The following is an 18,305-nucleotide window of genomic DNA, read 5'->3' as shown; positions in this document are numbered from 1 at the left end:
TTCAGTGGCCTCAGATTCCATCGCCGCTATTTGCATATAATGTGGTCTTGTTGGAATCCTGTTGGTCCTGTTGTGCGTGAGCTCTCACTGGATAGTTTTGCAGATGAGTGTAAAGAAGCTGGAATGAAGACCAGCTCCACCAAATCTGAGACCATGGTCCCAAGTTGTCAAAAGGTGGACTGTTCTCTCCGGGTTGGGAGTGAGGTGCTGCCTCAAGAGGAGGAGTTTAAATATGTTGGGGTCTTGCTCACTAGTGATTGGAGAATGGAGCATGAGATTGACAGATAGATTGAGCGGCTTCCGCAGTATTGTGTACTCTGTACCGGTCCATTGTGGTAAAGAGGGAGCTGAGCTGCAAAACTCTCTGTTTACTGGTTAATCTATGTTCCTACCCTCACCTACAGTCATGAACTTTGGGTAGTGAGTGAAAGAATGAGATTGCAGATACAGGAGGTTAAATTGAGTTTTCTCTGCAGGGTAGCTAGATTCTGCCTTGGAGATAGGCTGATAAGTTTGGTTATCCTGGAGGGACTTGGAGTAGAGCCGCTGCTCCTCCACATCAAGAGTAGCCAATTGAGATGGTTCAGGCATCTGGTTCAGAATGCCCCATGGACGCCTCCCTAGAAAGGTGTTCTGGTCATGTCCAACAGGGTGTAGACCTTGGGGTAGACCCATGACATGCTGGAGAGAATATGTCTCTCAGCTGGCCTGGGAATACTTTGGAATCCTCCCAGAAGAGCTGGAAGAGATGACTATAGGAAGAGATGTCTGGGCTTCCTTGCTCAACTATAAAACATGTCACACCACCACTCTGGCTTATTCAGATGCTGACATCTAGACATTTTCCTCTTTCAGATTATACTAAAGCAGTTGGTTGATGCTACGATGCACCTTCAGCATAACAGCATCTTCCACTGGGACATCAATATTGAGAAAATTTTGATTGAGACTGGCTCAGAAGTCTCAAGATTTCACCTGACTGAGTTTGGATTAAGCTGCCTCAAAGAACACAGGACTATTTACAATGAATTTCTTTGGTAATAGTATTATGTTTCAAAATAAACTCCTGTCTGATACTTAAATGTCTTTTCTTTTTTTTTTTTTAAACCTTTGTTTTACCAGGAAGGAAATCCATTGAGATTATTTATCTCTTGCAAGGACATCCTGGCCAAGATAAGAAGCATGTTTTAAAACAGAGCCTCTCTACCTCTTCATACTCTTTCTAAATGTCTTATTTTTAAATATCAAATAGACACCCCTGCTCACATCCCTCCTGAATGGTTGTTTCAGGTTGTATCCATCCAATCACTGAATAGATGCTTAGAACAGATAAATGTGTGGATGTGCCAAAACTTTCTCCAGCTGAACAGAAACAAAACTGAAGTTATTATCTTTGGACCTAAAGAGGAGCGAACTACAGTCAATGCGCAGCTCCAGTTGTTACAACTAAAAACCAGCGATCAGGCCAGAAACCTTTCTCTCACAAAGTAAGAAAAATACTTATCTTAGCATAACAAATACAACAACTGATAGAAAAGTTAAGCACCCAGACTTTACTTCACTTGTGTTGGCAGTATTTACAGCCTCTGGTGCCAGCTAAAAATGCCAGCTCTTTGCAAATCAAATCATTTATTCACCCTTCAACTGTCTCCAATGTACACTAAATTATATAATAATTAGATTATTCCTTCTGTGTGCTTAGCTTTTTTTTTCATTAGTGAGTTTATAAATTTGTTCTTTGTCTTTAATGTTACACTGAACTATTGTAGCACTAACCGTTGTCCCTCGTTTCCCTCATACCCTCCAGATTGCCGGGCTTTCCTAAAGAAATATTTGACTGTATCCCTAGAAGAGCAACCCACCCTGGAGCAGCTTCAGTGTCACCCTTGGTTCATGTAAAATACATAAACACAACACTCACACACTTCAATTAATACATTTATTTATTTTATTTATTATTAGTTTATTCAGTCCAGATACAGAGCTTTATTACAAAAATCTCTGTGCACACATGGGTTTTCTCAAGGTGTGCCTGTTTACTCCTAAAACATGCATATTACATAAATTGGACACTCTAAATTGACCCTTAGGTGTGAATGTATGCATGGTTGTCTGTCTATGTGTGGACGCCACGATAGACTGGCAATCTGTCCAGGTTGTACTCTGCCTCTCATCTGTTGTCTGCTGGGATAGTCTCCAGCCTCCCCAGTAAGCCTGAACAAGATTAAATGAGTAAACAAAATCTGTAAATGAATGAATGATCTTTTGGTACTTTTTTATCAAACATTTGTCATTTCGTTTTTAGGTTAATTATTAAGCAGCTTTAGCATTATTTCTGTATTACAACTGAATAAACTCATATGTTGAGTAGCATTATTCACATAAACTAAACATACATGAAAGTAAATCTAAAATCATAATTTCTTATTTGCATATGCTTTCTGACTTTTTTTTGACTGTCATTTTTAGTCTAGACAAGCTGAATAAACAGTCCTAGAGCAGTGATCCACCCTGGAGCAGATTTAACATTAATGATGTAAATCACAAAATACCACTCACATTTTATTGTTTCATCTAAACAGTTGGATGCAGGTATTTTTATTTTTTGTTTCTTTTTTTTTAAGTCGTTTTGAGTTTTAAGTGAGAGTAAAATTGTCCCAGAGCAGTGTCCCACCCAACTTTGACATCACCCACCTCAAATAAAAAGTCCCATCCTTACACTGTCAGTTTCTTCAGCACTGAATTTTTGTGAGAAACCTTTTTAATGTGAATGACTTTTATCTGGGCTTTTAAATAAAACTTAAATCAATCAAAGTTAGAAATCGTCTCCTATTTCTGTTAAAAACAGGACCAGGTTTCAGCCCTCAGCCTTCCTCTGTGGATGTGAGACAAAGAGCGACCAGGAGCCCACATGGGTTTAACATCCAGCTGGTTTAAATTACGCAAGAAATGAAACAGGTTGGATGTCCATCAGAAGAAACAGGTTGTCAGGATTTCAAACATGAAATTCTTATACTGTGCACATGTTAAAACATGCTGGCAGATAACAGATAAGTCAGAAAACAGATTTTCTGAAAAGTTTGAATATCAAAATAGAGTAACATCTATGAATATCTAAATAATTACAGTCATATTTAGAACAAATAACTAATAAGAGGTAACATCTTTTTTTACATATAGGCAAATGTTTCCAAAAGAAACCTTTTAAAATACATTGTCTGACACATCTTTGAAACACAAACAACTAAAAGGTAAGAAAGGAGAAAAAAAATCCTGTAAAAATGTAGCAAAACAGAAGAGGGTTCAGTATTTATTTTCATGAGCTACTTAAGTTGAGATCTTTTTAAGTATAAAAATGTTTGTTTTGACATGGATGCAAAACACCAGTTTTTTTGTTTCTACTAATGTTTCTTCTATACACCTTTTTGTTTTAAATTTCATGGTGACAGTATTTAAAAGATAAGAAATAAAAACATGTGCCATGCAGCAGTGTGCTGGACAGAGTATGCAGTTTCGCTAAACAAACAAAAAGCTAAACTATGGTTTCTCAAACTAAGTTTATCAAAGTAGCTTTGATCTTCAAAAGTCTGAACCAAAAAAAGAACCAGAACAAATACTGAATTGTTTCTTTAAACTGGATGGCTACTGATTAAACAAAAGTGCATTGACATGTTTCTATGCATCATGAATATTAAGAATAAATCATCTGGTCCTCACCAGTTTTATGAGTAAATGCTAAATGAACAAAATAAATAACATATTACACTATGCCATTGTTTGCTTTATTATTAAAAGTCAATTCAAAAACATTTGGTTGGTCTGTCATATAAGCTTTTGTTGGATATATGACTTCCAATGTGTCCATTGTGTTTTTGCTGCTTCATATTTGACATTTGACATTCTATTTATTTTGTTTAATGCATAAACAACCACTGTTTGAGTCTAGTTCGCTGCTGTCTGTCAGTTTGCACAAACATTCCCAAATATTTCAGAGCTTTGCAAGTGTCTACTCACAAAGAAAAATACCCAAACACTCAGCAACCAAAGAAAGTAGAACCAGAATTTTAGAGGCAATAAAACAAAAATAACTCAGAAGTTTCAGTTTAGTTTACACATAAAAATGACCAAGTCAAATATGGCTCCTTGTTATTCTAACAGGAGTGAGTGCTTTTGGCACAGAGGCACAAAAACATGATTTGTTCATTTATTTTGGACCAACAATCTGAGGGCGGCGCATACAGTGAAAACGTGTTAGTTGACAGAAAGAAAAAAATATATCTGTGAAATAGTATGAGCTGTTTAGTATTTGTTCTTGGAAAACTATATTTAGATACAACAGAGGAGGATGTTTTCACTCCAAGTTAAGAGTATTGGGTGTATTTGGTTGCAATTATTTTCCAAAGTAATTTATTGGCTCTAACTCTGTCACTTTTATTGTCTCTTGTTTTGATTCCTGATTATGTTTAGTAAACATTTAGAGTTTGCTAAGTCACTGATTGGTGTTAAATGTTTTTTTTTTTGTTTTTTTTTTAAACAAAAACAACCTTAGAGCAGTTTTTCAGTCTTAAACAACCTGCTAATTTTCTCCTTGGTCACACTTTTCACCAAAGTTTGCAAACTATACATCTTTCCATCCATCTTTTACTGCTTATCTGTTGTCAGGTCATGGGGCAACAGGTTCAAGAGGGAAACCCAGACATCCCCATCCCCAGCAACACTCACCAGTCCTTCTGTCCTTTTGGGGAATCCCAAGGTGTTCCCAGGTCAATGAGGATATATAATCCATCCAGCAAGTTCTGGGTCTGCCCCGGTCTCCTGTCAGTGGGACGTGCCAGTAAAACCTCTGAAGGAAAGTGTCCAGGGAGGTATCCAAATTAGATACCCAAACCACCTTAGCTGAATCTTTTTGCTAGAGAGGAACAGCAGGTCTAATCCAAGGTCCCCTCAGATGACAGCTCCTCACCCTATCTCTAAGCCTGAGCCAGAAGACCCCACAAAGAAAGTTCATTTCAGCAACTTGTTTCTGGGATATTTTTTCGGACTTGATCCATATGTGGCCAGAAGGATGTGGGGGGTAATTTCTGAAAGTTTTTGTATAGCTCAACAACACCACTTGGGAGTTATTACCTAACAAATCAGGACACCACAGGTTCCAAAAAATGCACCTGGACAACAGACTGAGTTTTCTCAAAAATATAGTATTTTATTAACATTTCAGTTAAAACAAGTAATCCTAATTAAAACTGCCTTTCAGGCATGCAACTCGATCCTAAGGACAAGTAAGGCATGAAACACGGACAAATAATTCAGTTATTCCTCAGAAAAGCATGCAATAACACAAAGAAAACAAGTCAAACCAAAAAAGTAAAAACAGTAAATCAAAACAAATAACTCAAATGCAAGGCAAAGAAAATAAACACACTACAATGGTGGAACAAACTGTTACTGTCCTGCACTGCACCTTAGTACAACAGGATCAGAGGTGACATGCACCATCCCATCAATTCACTGCTAAAACCGCAGCAATAGTTGTCATGGAGTCGCAGTCCAAACTCTTAAGTTGTTGTACACTGAGACAAGCATAAATGAAGTAAAATCAAACAAGACAAAACCAGTCGGCAGAATGTCCCTGTGCACTGCAGCTTTCAGCGCTACGGTACGCCAATCAATCATGTGCCTGAAAATAAAAAATACATTACTTTTGGATTCAGGTTAAAAATGAAAGTAAAGATCTAATTAACTGACAGCTTACCCAGGAGCAGATCAGCGGGTGGAAACAGGTATAAGCCATGCACTACAAAGACTCCAGCTGCAGCCGGTAACACCAGCAGAGCAACAATGCTGCAGAAAAACCAATGGCAGGTGTAGCACCCAAAAACCAACCAAATCCCAGCCACTCAGATCAAACAATAGCACTTACAATCTCAGATGAGCAGATTAAGAGCAGACCAGCCACACAGACAGCTGACATGCAGCAGGAGGAACAAAGACGCACACTGCAGCAGCACCCTGCCCTGTTATAAAGGCGTCTGCCCCTCCCACCAATCAGCAGTGCGTTTCTACTCACACCTGGTACACACAAAGTGGGAAGGATGAAACACCATTTCACCACACATACCTCTTGACCATAGGTGAGGTTTGGAACATAAATGGACCAGTACACTGGAAGCTTTGCCTTTTGACTCAACTCTTTCTTCACCATGACAGATCAAAGCAATGCCCTTATTACTGAGGATGAGTCATTGATCCATCTCCTGCTCCATCCTACCATCACTCATGAACAAGACTCCCAGATACTTGAACTCCTTGACTTGATACAGAGACTCATCCCTGAGCTTGAAGGGGAATTCCACCTTGTTCCAGTTGAGAACCATGGCCTCAAACTTAGAGAAGCTGAATTTCATCCCAGCCACTACACACTCAGCTGTGAACCGACCCAGTTCACATTGAATGTCATGGCCTGAAGATGCCAGTAGAACTACATCATCTTCAAAAAACAAAGACCCTGAGGTTTGCAAACCAGACACCCTCCTATCCATGACTGTGCCTTGAGATCCTGTCCATGAACTCCACAAACAGGATAGGGACAAAAAATAGCCCTTGCTGAGTCCAACCCACACTGAGAACAAGCCCAACTTTTGTGCCAAAGATGCACAGCTCTTGCTTTGGTTGTACAGAAATCAGCTAAATCTTACAAGTGACCCTGGCACCCCATACTTCTGCAGCACCCTAAGAGGATGCCTCGGTGAACCTGCTCATAAGCCTTATGTGGATCCACAAAACACATGTAGACTGGAGAATCAAACTCCCATGACCCCCTAGCAACTCCACAATGACAAAGATTTGGTCCACTGTTCCACGACCAAGATAAAAGCCACATTGCTCCTCCTGAATCTGAGGATTGAACAGTCTGTTAGAGTCTCTCTTCCTACACTCTGGAGTAAACTTTCCTAAAGAGACTAATGGGATCCCTGAATGAGTATAACACTCTCTCCAGCTCCCCCTTTAAAATGGAAACCAGCACCCCAGTCTGCCATTCTACAGGTGTAGATTTGATTTGATTTGATTTCAGCAAATCAGGGCAGATCTTATCCACCCCTGGCACCCCTACCTCCCGGTACTCTTCACTCTTCATTATAACCATTCGGATCCCTCTCGCCTTCCCCTGGCGGACATCAATTAACCATCTAGTAAGCATCCATTTCTGTTCACTGAAACTCGTCTCTGATTTCCACTCACCATTCACCTGCCTGTCTCCAGAGTTTCCTGCGCATGCATCGTACAAACCAGCCCCAGACCATTGTTCCAGAAAATCTTCATCATTTGCATATTTTCTATATTATTGTAAATAAACCCTTTTCACTGATACTGGTCTTCCTTGAGAGTTTTCCTGCATGTGGGTCAGACAACTGTCCAAAAACATGACAGTCCTGGTCAGCAGTCAGCCATGCTGACTCATCCGCAGCTAAACTCAACGGTCCTCCCTGCAAATGGTGGGCCCACATAGAGGTGGCCCCTTGTCACTTTTTCGGGCTTGACCTGACCAAACTCTAGGAGTCATAGCTCGGCCATTAGAGACTTGTTGGCGACCTCCCACCCGGGCCTGGCTACAGTGGGATGACTCGGTTTTCCTATTTCAAGTGGGCTGATGCTGTGGACAACACAGCCCCAGAATCAAAGTTAGCAAACTAACTAAATCCAACAAATTGAAAATCTCAATGTGTTTTTTTTTCCTGGTAAAATAAAGGTTTAATATATATGTATGTGTATGTATATGTCAATTCTAACTTTGTTTACATGGGGCAGTTAAGTCTAAAACAAATGTGAAAACATTGTCATCAATGAGAAACTGAGACAAATTAAAACATAAGTGATTTCATAATATAATGATTATTATGATTTTATAGAATAAAATATATAAGTGATGAGGCAAAAACAGGATGTTATGAATGTGTTTTTTCTTTTTTAAAATTTAACAATTACTGCCTTTCCTAAATTTTTGCAACTACTGAGGTTGTGCAGTGTGGATTGTGTGGTTTAACTTTTTTTCTACAACACTGTGTTTACTAAAAACCAGAAAGATTTAATCTGCCGATCTTCATTTCGAAAGTGTACTCCAGTAGAATAAATTACTAACTTGGGGAGAGCTGCAAGGGTGGGCAGAGATGGGCAAGAACATACTGTGCATGGTCTAGAATACCATTAAAATAGGCCATGATTTTCAAAAAACTGGCCATTCAAAACATAATTGCAAGGCTTGTTGCTCGTTAAATTGAGAAGTCAGTGAGACTGCTACAGAAATTCTATGGAAGACCATTTCCGCCACTCTGTTTTAAAAAAAAAAATCTCATTATAATGAGATACTATCTCAAAATAATGAGAAACTATCTCATTGTAATGAGATAATTTATTTTATTTTATTTTAACAGAGTGGCGGAAATGGGCTTCCATAAAATTCACCTCATAAAGAAATGAAAAAAAAAAAATAGGTCTGCATTAGTAAAATATCCCTTAACTCCCCTTTTACAGTACTTTTAAAATAGCCTATTTATGAAAACAACAATAAAACTCATGAAACGCTGTGAAGGCGTTTGGCTGCCTTCGTCTCGTCTCCTGTTGGGGCTGCCGCCCCTGAACCTGTTTAAAGCAGCAACAGTATGTTCGCAGGCTCGGCCTGTGTGGTCGGAAACACGAGTAGGAGCACATATTCAGAGTCCGGGGCTGCGCGGCAGGCCGCCGGATAAAACGGAGGAGGAGACGGCGGTCCGTGCGGTTCGAGCTCAGAGACTCAGGCAGGGAACATGTGAGGGGTGGGGGGGGCATGGACGAGTGGAAGCAGGATTATTGTTCAGCACAGCAGCGAGACGCAGGAGGGACGCTGGAAAGAAGGTAACAGCCTCACATCATGTCGGTGAGAAAAAGGAGCGACATGTTCTTCATGGTTCAGAGCAGAATGCGGATCAAACGAACTCATGAAGCTTCTTCTTCTTCTTCTTTGTGAAGGAAAACAGGAACTTTAACTCGAGTCTCTATTATAGGACAGCTGGACAAGGCAAGGTGGTCTAATTGTCTAATAAAGGACAGCTGGACAGTTTGTGTCCAGGCTGCTGGGGACAGATCCTGTCCACGCGCCACTCTGACAGAACCAGTTTGAAACCTGGAAATAAAATCTAAAAACAGAAACAAGTTAGATTTGTGAAGAAATGAAGGTTGTTTTTCTGACATGAAACCATAACAAAGGCAGCAGAGAGGAGGAATGTGTCTCTGCTGTTAAATAAATCAGTCTGAGGTTTGGAGAAAAGTGTCATGTCTGATCCTGGATCAGTGATCTGATCTGAGTTTAATAATCGATTCTTTACAATTCTCTCAACTAAAACATTTTATTAAATATGCTGTGGAATTGATGCATCTTAGCTGCTGTTTTATGCACAGCTTTAATTGATGTCTGATTTTTTTCATTCTTGTTTGTAAACCAGTTGTGACTTTTCATTTTACAGGAGAGACTCTGGGACCCTCGGACCAATCCTTGGACATTATTGAATTTGAGAAGCCAAAGATGAACAGCATCTTATTTAACAAGCTGAGCAGCCAGGTCCTGTTTGAGGAGAAGGCCAAAGAGGTGGAAATGGGCAGCAGAAATTACCTGGAAGTCATTGATGGAGAACATCCAGACCTGCTGTCCAGCAGCTCCAGCTTCAGGGACAAGCAGGAGGTCCGACACCGGCGCAGCGGGTATGTGAGGCTTCCTGTTGGCTTACAGCATGTGGATCCACCCTGGTGGGTTAGGGTTAGGGTTAACGTGGACCTTTTTTCAGCTGGGATCTCGCTTCCTATCAGAGTCAAAAAGTCATCTCACGCTCAGGAGCAAAATTCAGAGAAGCAAATAAAATGTAGACCTCAGATAGAAACTCAGACTCTTTAAATATAGAGTTTTTATGTTCAAGTAAACAAAATCCCCTACTAATTTTTAATAGAAATTTGCTCATAAAATTATAAATTTAATAAAAACCACTCCTTAGCTGAGTGTAAAAACACATTTATGCAGAAAAATAAAATGGCTACAAAGCTTGTTCAGTTCTTTTTACCAATGATCTGTTTAATTTTCTGTTTTTCATGTAATGTTCCCAGAAGTGACTGAATATTTCTGGTCCTAATTGAGGTTTTTGATGTTAGCGTGAAGAAGCAGCTCAGACGGGTGCAGAAGCCTCTCCTGTAGACGTTTCCAACAGAAGGAAATCTTCCTAAAGTTCCTCACTGTCTGTGGGGCCTTCAGTTCATCTCCAGAAATCAAATCAAATTCCTTATAGAATATTTTTACAAAAAACAAAACCTGTAGTCATGAAAGATTATAAAGCTGCATGTGTGTGTTTTCTTTATTTACCTTTTTAACAATGTTTGATCAGTTCAACCTGAGGTTCTTGGGGTCACAAGTCCTTGCCAGTTTTATTTTATGAGTCAGAAGCTGAAAAGTTTGGGAACTATTGCTCCAGTCTGTCAGACTAACTTTAGTTTGTGTGGAACAGGAAGCAGGTGGACTAGAATCTTGTCTTTTTTTGCAGAGACTTTAAGGAGCCTCGTCACAGAGAGACATTCAGGACAAATACAGTTATTTTACATGAACTTAACACACTGTCACAAGAGAAGCGCATGAAAACACAGAATTATTAAACTGTGTGTGTGTGCGCGTGTGTGTGTGTGTGTGTGTGTGTGTGTGTGTGTGTGTGTGTGTGTGTGTGAAATCAGAGCGTGGACTGACAAACACTCAGTAATGTTTCGAGCGATGAAGATTAGAAAGGAAATGTTTGTAGAACATGACGTTGAGCTTCGGCTTCAACAGGTTCCATCTGCAGTCGGTGGAGGGTTTAGTATTTAGGAGAGGAGGTAAAGGGGGAGAAGAAGGTGAAGGCAGCGCCACACTGACCTCTACAGGTTCAGAAAACCTGCATCTGCAGGTCAGACTCAACTCGACTCAGAAAAACCTGCTGATTCTTTGAGAATCAAAGAATGATTGAACTTTTCCTTCAGGAGCTCCGAATATTTCTATATCTTAGTTATATTCTGTAATATCATCAATCTCCAGAGTTACACACTTTAAATATCTGGATCCTCTGTAAACTACATGTTTGTTTTAATTCGATCTTTTTCTCAGTGCGTTGTGTGATGGCTCGGCTGTAACTGAGCTCCTGATCCGACTGAAAGTTTGTGGGAGACGTGATGTAAAATAAGCCGTCAGGGTTTCAGCCTCTCGTCTGTCTCTCTTCGCCTCTTGTTCAAATAATTACTGTTTGATGAGACCATTCTGTTGTCTTTACTTTGTGTGTCAGATGCTGCTCGTTCCATCAGACAACATCCAGCTGTAAAACAACATTTCCTTCACTTTGAACAGCAACAACTTTGTCTTGTTATTAACAGATGGAGAAGAATGTTTGCAGATCACATGTTTAAATGATCTTTGATTTGTCTAATTATTTGTGTTTATTCCCACCTTGTCCTTGCTCGTGTACAGCGGTCGTCCCAGCGGAGGCAAAGTGCGACACAAGCGCCAGGCCCTGCAGGACATGGCGCGGCCCCTCAAACAGTGGCTCTACAAGCACAGAGACAACCCCTACCCAACCAAGACGGAGAAAATCCTCCTGGCACTCGGCTCCCAGATGACTCTGGTCCAGGTGAGTCGGCTGGCTTTAAGATGGAGGAAAACCAAGCGATGTGTCGCTCCGAGGTCCTGCAGGTGTGAGTGGGCTCAGTCTGCTGAGAGGTGCTGAACGTTTACTGAATGCAGTTATTTCTGCTCTTTGTCTTTAAAATGACATGAAGCATGGAATAATGGTGCTAAAGTCTAATAGTTTGTTGTTAAAGATTCTCATTGAGCTTCATGCTCTGCTGTTTCTCACAGGGATTAATTTAATCCTTTGCTGCTCATTTTTTTTTACTCTTTGGTTTATTTCTCTGTAGTCTTTCAGCGATCGTTCAGCTTTTAAATTTAGGAATTTCTTTTAAAAATGAAATACATTTTAGAGAGTTCAGTATTTTAATCTGTTCTGTTTTTATGCTTAAAAAAGAAAACAATGACAGCAGAGTGCAGCAGAAATGTTGGTGCTTTTGTTATTTGTTCTTCTCAGAACTTGATAAAGATGACGTGGAGAACGACTGATTTAACGTTCAGAGTTGATGTTTTATAAAAACTGACGGCTCACTGGTGTCAGGAGAACAACTCGACTTATCAGACAAACTGACCTCTGAGAGGAAAACTGTGTGTGTGTTCCTCATGCGGCACGTGCAGCTGTGTGTGTGTGTGTACAGTATTGTCTGGCTGTCGAGGTCACTGATACGACCTCAGAGAGTCTGCAGCTTTTTCAGGCTGTCGGCCACCGAGCTGAATCTGCTTCTCATTTTCGGGGGGGGGAGCTGCAGCCGTTTGTTTTGGTCGAGAAGCTGAGTGCAGAGGAATGCTTTGGAACCGAAAGCTCACACTCACACACTCAAGCTGACACCCAAACACCAGCAGCGGGGTCAAAGGTCAAGATTTTTTGTATTCGGATGTGAGTGAGGACAGACACGTGACTTGTTCTCACATTTTCCACCAGGGAGGGGGGTCTAAAGTTATTTGTCCTTCTGGGATGTGTTTGTGTGGCAGAGACGATAAGTGAAGACGTCAAATTACTGCCTGTCTAAAAACTATCAAGAACTTTTGTTTTTGTTTTTAAATTAAGGGAATATGTCTTCAATTTATTTTTTTTAGCTTTTCTTTTTAGAGAAGTATGTTTTCTTATATTTTATTAAACTTTTAAAGAATAAAATTAAAAAGAATCTTTGCAAATCTAAACTAATGTTTTATTTAAATATGGAAACTAAGAAATTGTACCATTTTTAGGAAAAAATAAAGTAATTTAGAATTTTATCGCAGCAACATTTCTGAAACACTATGGGATGAGACAACAAAAAGCCGTAAAGGTAAGTCGTACAAATAAGACAAAAAACTTGAAGGAGCATTTTGCAACTAATTAGGTTAATTGGCAAAGGAAAAGTGGAAAACTTCTGTTATCAGATGAATTAAAATGAGATTTTTTTTAAACTACAAATGTCCACCATACTGAAGAGGAGAAGGACCATCTGGCTTGTTGTTAGCACTCAGTTCAAAAGGCAGCTTTTCTGATGATATGGGGGGGCATTAATGCCTCTGACATGGGCAGCTTACATATCTGGAAAGGTGGAATCAGTGCAGAAAATGATGTGCAGATTTCAGAACAACATAAGGTCCCATCCAGACATTGTCCTTATCTGCGAAGGCCTTGCATATTTCAGCAAGACAATGCTAAACTGCTTAATGCATCCATCCCAACAGTATGGCTTTGTTGTAGAAGAGTCCAGCTGCTGAACTGACCTGCCTGCAGTCCAGACCTCTCACCAGCTTACAAACATTTCATGCATCATGAAACAGACAATCTGGCAAAGAAAACGCAGGACTGTTAAACAGCTAGAATCCTACATCGGACAAGACTTGGACAAAGTTCCCCACCAAAGATGTCAGCAGCTGCTTTCTTCAGATTCTGGATGATTACAGACTGTAGTTAAAAGAAATGGAGACACTTCACAGAGATGTCCATGCCCCTGGCCCAAGTGTTTGAGATGTGTTGCTGCCATCAAATGTAAAATTACCATATCTTTTTTCTAAGAATGGTACAATTTCTTGTTTAAATTTTGATATGTTTACTATGATCCATTTTGAATATAATATAGGTTTATTAGATTTTTATTATTTACAGTCTACACAATGTCCGAACTTTTTCTAAATTAGAGTTGTGATTTGGGCTGTTAAAAGTATGATGTCTGAACAGAATTAACACAACCCTAATTTTGACATTTGAATGTGTGAACAGCCCAAACTACTGCCAGGGCCATAGCGTCATTAATAAAAAGGATTAAAATCTGGATCATCACCAAAATTGAATTAATTGTTTTCTGTGACAACATAATGTTGCTGACAGACAAAACAAACCAACCAACCAATATGACTGAAAACATAACCTCCTTGGTGGAGATAACAAGGTTTCCACAAAAAGGGTCACTTGCTTGAGCACAAATAAGCATCACAAAGGGGTCACCTGTGACCTTCAATTTTGACCTTGTGACCTTAAAATCAGTCGGTATCATCCTAGACTGATGAGGTGTAACTTCTATGTGCTGCTGCCAGTCTTGGACAGGATTCTCTTGTTTTTTTTCCTGGTGAAATAAAGGTAAAGCAAAGTGTCCAGCTGGGCAGTTTGACATTTCTATGTTACTCAGTTGCAGAGTTAAAGTGTGGGGTCAACTGTAACCTTGACCTTTGACCTGAGCTCTTGAAATCAATAAGGATCATCCTTGACCCATGAGATGTCCAGCAGTGCAGTTTGACATTTCTATGTTACTCAGTTGCAGAGTTGGAGTACAGGGTGACCTCGACCTTTGACCTTTGATCTTTGACCAGATCACCACCAACATTTATTTACTTGTTTGTTGTGACAACTCTAACGTTTCCTAAAAAGTAATCTTGCTGACAGACAGGCAGATGGATAGATGGACAAGCAAACCAATGCTACTGAAAACATAACCTCCTCAGCAGAGGTAATCAACTTATGATCAGATGTGAAATTGGCAGCTAATTATTGACGTTTTCTTTTCCATCAATTGAGGCTGAGAACTTCTCAGTTCTTCCACTGTTTAGTGCAGACAGATCCACTGTTTATTATTGCCAGAGACACCAAACACATCACTTCCTGTTTCTTTTTCTCTGGAAATACTGACCTGGGACCAGGTGTTAAAGAACAACTGAATCTGTCATGTTTTAGGACAGCAGCCGGCTGTTTTCCATGTAAATGTTGTGACTGATTCCCTCCGAGTTTGTGTCACGTCTCCATCACTTCTGAAATCCCTCACCGTGCCGGCATGCTGTCTGGTCTACGCTACAGACAGCCGCCTGCTTTTCTTTGTTTCTGTCTCTCTGGTGTCCTCTGAGCAGGCGTGCCCTTCTTTCTCTTTATTCTCATCTGTCTGACAGCAGTCTGTCCATCGCTCCTCATTAGTGTTTTGTCTCACGCCTTGTCTCACTTCACCCCAGCCGACCCCCACCACTGACCAACACACATTTGCTTGATGCCACCTTCCCCCTAGTTTTCCACACAGCTGGACTCCAGACAAAAGGACCTGGGATGGTTTTAGTTAATGAGAAATACAATACTGAAGGAGAGGATCTAAGAACTAAGTACTCTAGCATGCCCCCCCAATCCCTAGCCCTTCATAAGCTGCTTGAAATCTATTGAGCATAAAAAGTTTTTCCAGTATAACATCTAATAGTCTCCCTTCCCAGTGAAAGAAAAAGCACCATCTCAAGTGTCTCTTTTATTGCATTTTGAAGACGATGTTGGAAAAAACGTGTTATTGGAGGGAGGCTGCACAAGTCCAGAATAAGCACACAAGGGGGATGTGCATCTCAGAGCATTAGTGAAGGAAATGATGCGTTCGCTGGCATTTGTTTCTGCACGGCGTTGACACAGAAAAGAAACAAGGCCTGGACATCTCTCTGGAGCATCTTGGATGTCTCCGTTTGAGAGAGTTTCTCTGCAACCTGACTCTGTTTCTGTCTTCTGCCTCAGTCCCTCTTGGTTTTTTATTTTCCCTGAATGAGACTTGTGGCAAAGCGCAGACGTTTTCACTGAGGATAGATTTTGTTTTGCTTTGGATGTGGAGGAGTTTGGTTTCTGTTTGCTGGGTGTTCCCTCTTCTTGATGTGTTGCTCTTTCTCTCTGTCTCCTCCTGTCAGGTGTCCAACTGGTTTGCCAATGCCAGGAGGCGACTGAAGAACACAGTGAGGCAGCCGGACTTGAGCTGGGCGCTCAGGATCAAACTCTACAACAAATATGTTCAGGGCAACGCAGAGAGGCTGAGTGTCAGCAGTGACGACAGCTGCTCCGAAGGTACAAAATTTGTTTTCTAAGAAAGATTAGTAATATCTGAGCTGCAGTCACTGGAACTGATGGTGCAGCAGGTGAGGAAGAGTTTCTCTTCCAGTAACATTGGTCACTTACCACAAAATACCACCTGGAATCAAACTGACAACAACAATTTGTCTTCACCTTTTTACTCTCAGGACACTGATTAATCAGGAAGGAGGGACTTTTCTCCTTTACTGCAATCTGCTACATTTTAATCCCATTTTTCCACCAGTTTTCTGTGTAATTTATCAGATTATGTGATGTTGTATATGATAGATGGATGAAGCATGTTGTTCCCATGTTTTATTTCAATTTGTGGTTTTTAATTCCATTAACCAAGTCAAAATGGCTCTGGGGGTAATAAAAGTTGTCACCTGTGATTAAAAAGCTGCAGAACCTGGTTCAGATCCACAGCTTCAATATTTCTACGTTTCTTTCTCTGGTATGAACCTGATGCACTCTGAGTGATCAGTGAACCAAAGGTCGGGTCATGTCCAGCTGTGTTTGGACCAAAGTGACTTGATGCTGTGCAGAACAATGTTCTGTGTAGAAATGGTGAGCGTGCGATCCAGCTGAGAGACACACGTCGGCCGGCGGGCTGCGATACACTGTCATTAAGACACCCCGCTGAGCCAACCTCTGCTTCCCAGCCTGTAATTGGAAATGAGCAGCTTTCTGTCAGCTGTGGATTTACTGCAAACACATGCTGAATCTCAAGGGAGGGTCAGGCCTTTTCCACAGAAAACAAGGTCAGGAAACATCAGGAGGTAAAGGTTCAGTCTTCAGGCAGAAGAAGAGCTCTGTGGTGTCAGTAATCACTAATCAAGTCTTTGGAGGAGGAAAAGCCAAGCATGTGGCTTCCAGAGGAATGTGTGCGTGGTGTTTGTATTGTGTCTGCCGCAGGCCATGGTACCACCGGAGGCTCGGTATATCTCCCTGACTCCTCTCCCTGTCACATTATGGTTATGAAACTCTCCGCAGCCTGCTTCCACTTCTGACCCATGTTTTCAAAGGCCTTCCATTATGTTTTAAGCCTAGGCTTTTGTTCCAGAGACTATTTATGGATTCAGATATGATCCTCATGACTGTGTGGACATTCCTCATACTGGCCTAAAATGGACCTTGTTCTGTAGCTGCAACACCGCGTCCAAGGCTAAAACAAAAGGATTGTTTTCTGATATAGAAAGTAAACATGCAGCAGTTTTATTAAAAGTCTGACATCTGATTCAATTCAAATGTCAAATTGGGTGGTGTCAGAGGAAATGCTGAACTGGACCCCAGACAGCTCAAAGGAAGGAATCATCTGGTTCTGATATGTAGAAGCTATTATTTTAATTTGGACTAGGCTGAATCAAATGTCCAACTTGCCCAAATTACAGAATTACTGTCTTGGCAAGAACAATATGTAGAGTGAATTCTCACTGATTTCCCTCCTACCAGAGGTTATCTGGGTTGTTTTTTTATTTCTTTTTAGGCCAAATGTTTTATCTTTCTCTTGTTTCTTTCATCAGGTAGGCAGCCATACTTTAATTTAATCTCCTCATCTGCAGAATGTTCTGGAAATGAGTTATTCCTGCAGGGGATGAAGGAACAATCTGCTTTGATAGACAGGAAATCACCTACTATCCGTTATGGTTTGGTAACGTGTTTCAAGTCTCAGCTGGGCTTCCAGTTCTCGAGGTGATGCCAACATCAGGGCAGGAGTGCCAGGTTGTAATCTCCTGCTTCTCTTATTTGGATTCAACATTAACTCAAAATAAGGAATCTCCCGAGTCAGGGTGGATGAACAAAAGTGAAAATAATTTACCAGGAGTTCAGTTTTTGTGGAGGAAATGAACGATATTGTTATGAACACTGGAGCCAGAAGGTTGAGGATTTATAGCCAAATGAAAGCAGATCTGACCCAAATGTACTGATGCAGAAACAGAAGGAGAGAAAATTACATTATTTTCAATTAATATTCAGGTCACATCCTGAATAGTAGCACTAGAAATATTATTAAACTTCTGTGTTTCTGTACCACCAATTTTTTCCATTAAGAGTCTTATAATCATATATAAAAAACAACTCAACAAAACAAAAGAAACAAAATTTATATATTGAATTAATCATTGTTGAGGAAAAAGGTTCAATAATATTATTTTCTGAGTCACAAAAATATAAATCAATAAGATTAATCATTAATTTGAAGGTAAAGTTCAATTCAGATGTTCTCCATAAATGAGATGACAGATTGGTGTCAATGAAGTATAAAAATATTCACTCTATATGGATGTAATTCTCTCCACTTCAACTAAAATATTATTTTTAAATGTTTGTATTTTATGTTGTTACAGA

At 40.3% G+C, this 18,305-nt stretch overlaps 1 protein-coding gene across 1 annotated transcript; it reads left to right on the top strand.

Moving 5' to 3' along the window:
• Window positions 1–8,756: 8,756 nt before the first annotated feature.
• Window positions 8,757–15,985, top strand: LOC108251111 (homeobox protein Mohawk-like). Its single transcript, XM_017441292.3, has 4 exons — window positions 8,757–8,889; window positions 9,498–9,732; window positions 11,507–11,666; window positions 15,797–15,985. Exons 2-4 carry the CDS (start codon window positions 9,557–9,559, stop codon window positions 15,968–15,970), a joined length of 510 nt encoding a protein of 169 aa, XP_017296781.2. The 5' UTR covers window positions 8,757–8,889; window positions 9,498–9,556; the 3' UTR covers window positions 15,971–15,985.
• The last annotated feature ends 2,320 nt before the right edge of the window (window positions 15,986–18,305 follow it).

This window comes from Kryptolebias marmoratus, linkage group LG21 (genome assembly GCF_001649575.2).
Source record: "Kryptolebias marmoratus isolate JLee-2015 linkage group LG21, ASM164957v2, whole genome shotgun sequence".
Classification (NCBI taxonomy): Eukaryota; Metazoa; Chordata; class Actinopteri; order Cyprinodontiformes; family Rivulidae; genus Kryptolebias; species Kryptolebias marmoratus.
This window is presented reverse-complemented; position numbering and strand designations above follow the sequence as displayed.

Excerpts from the sequence above, each read along its gene's own strand:
- LOC108251111 (XM_017441292.3), top strand. The coding sequence starts at position 9,557 with ATGAACAGCATCTTATTTAACAAGCTGAGCAGCCAGGTCCTGTTTGAG. Across the intron at positions 9,733-11,506 it reads GTCCGACACCGGCGCAGCGG|CGGTCGTCCCAGCGGAGGCA; the intron begins GTATGTGAGGCT and ends GCTCGTGTACAG. Across the intron at positions 11,667-15,796 it reads CCCAGATGACTCTGGTCCAG|GTGTCCAACTGGTTTGCCAA; the intron begins GTGAGTCGGCTG and ends TCCTCCTGTCAG.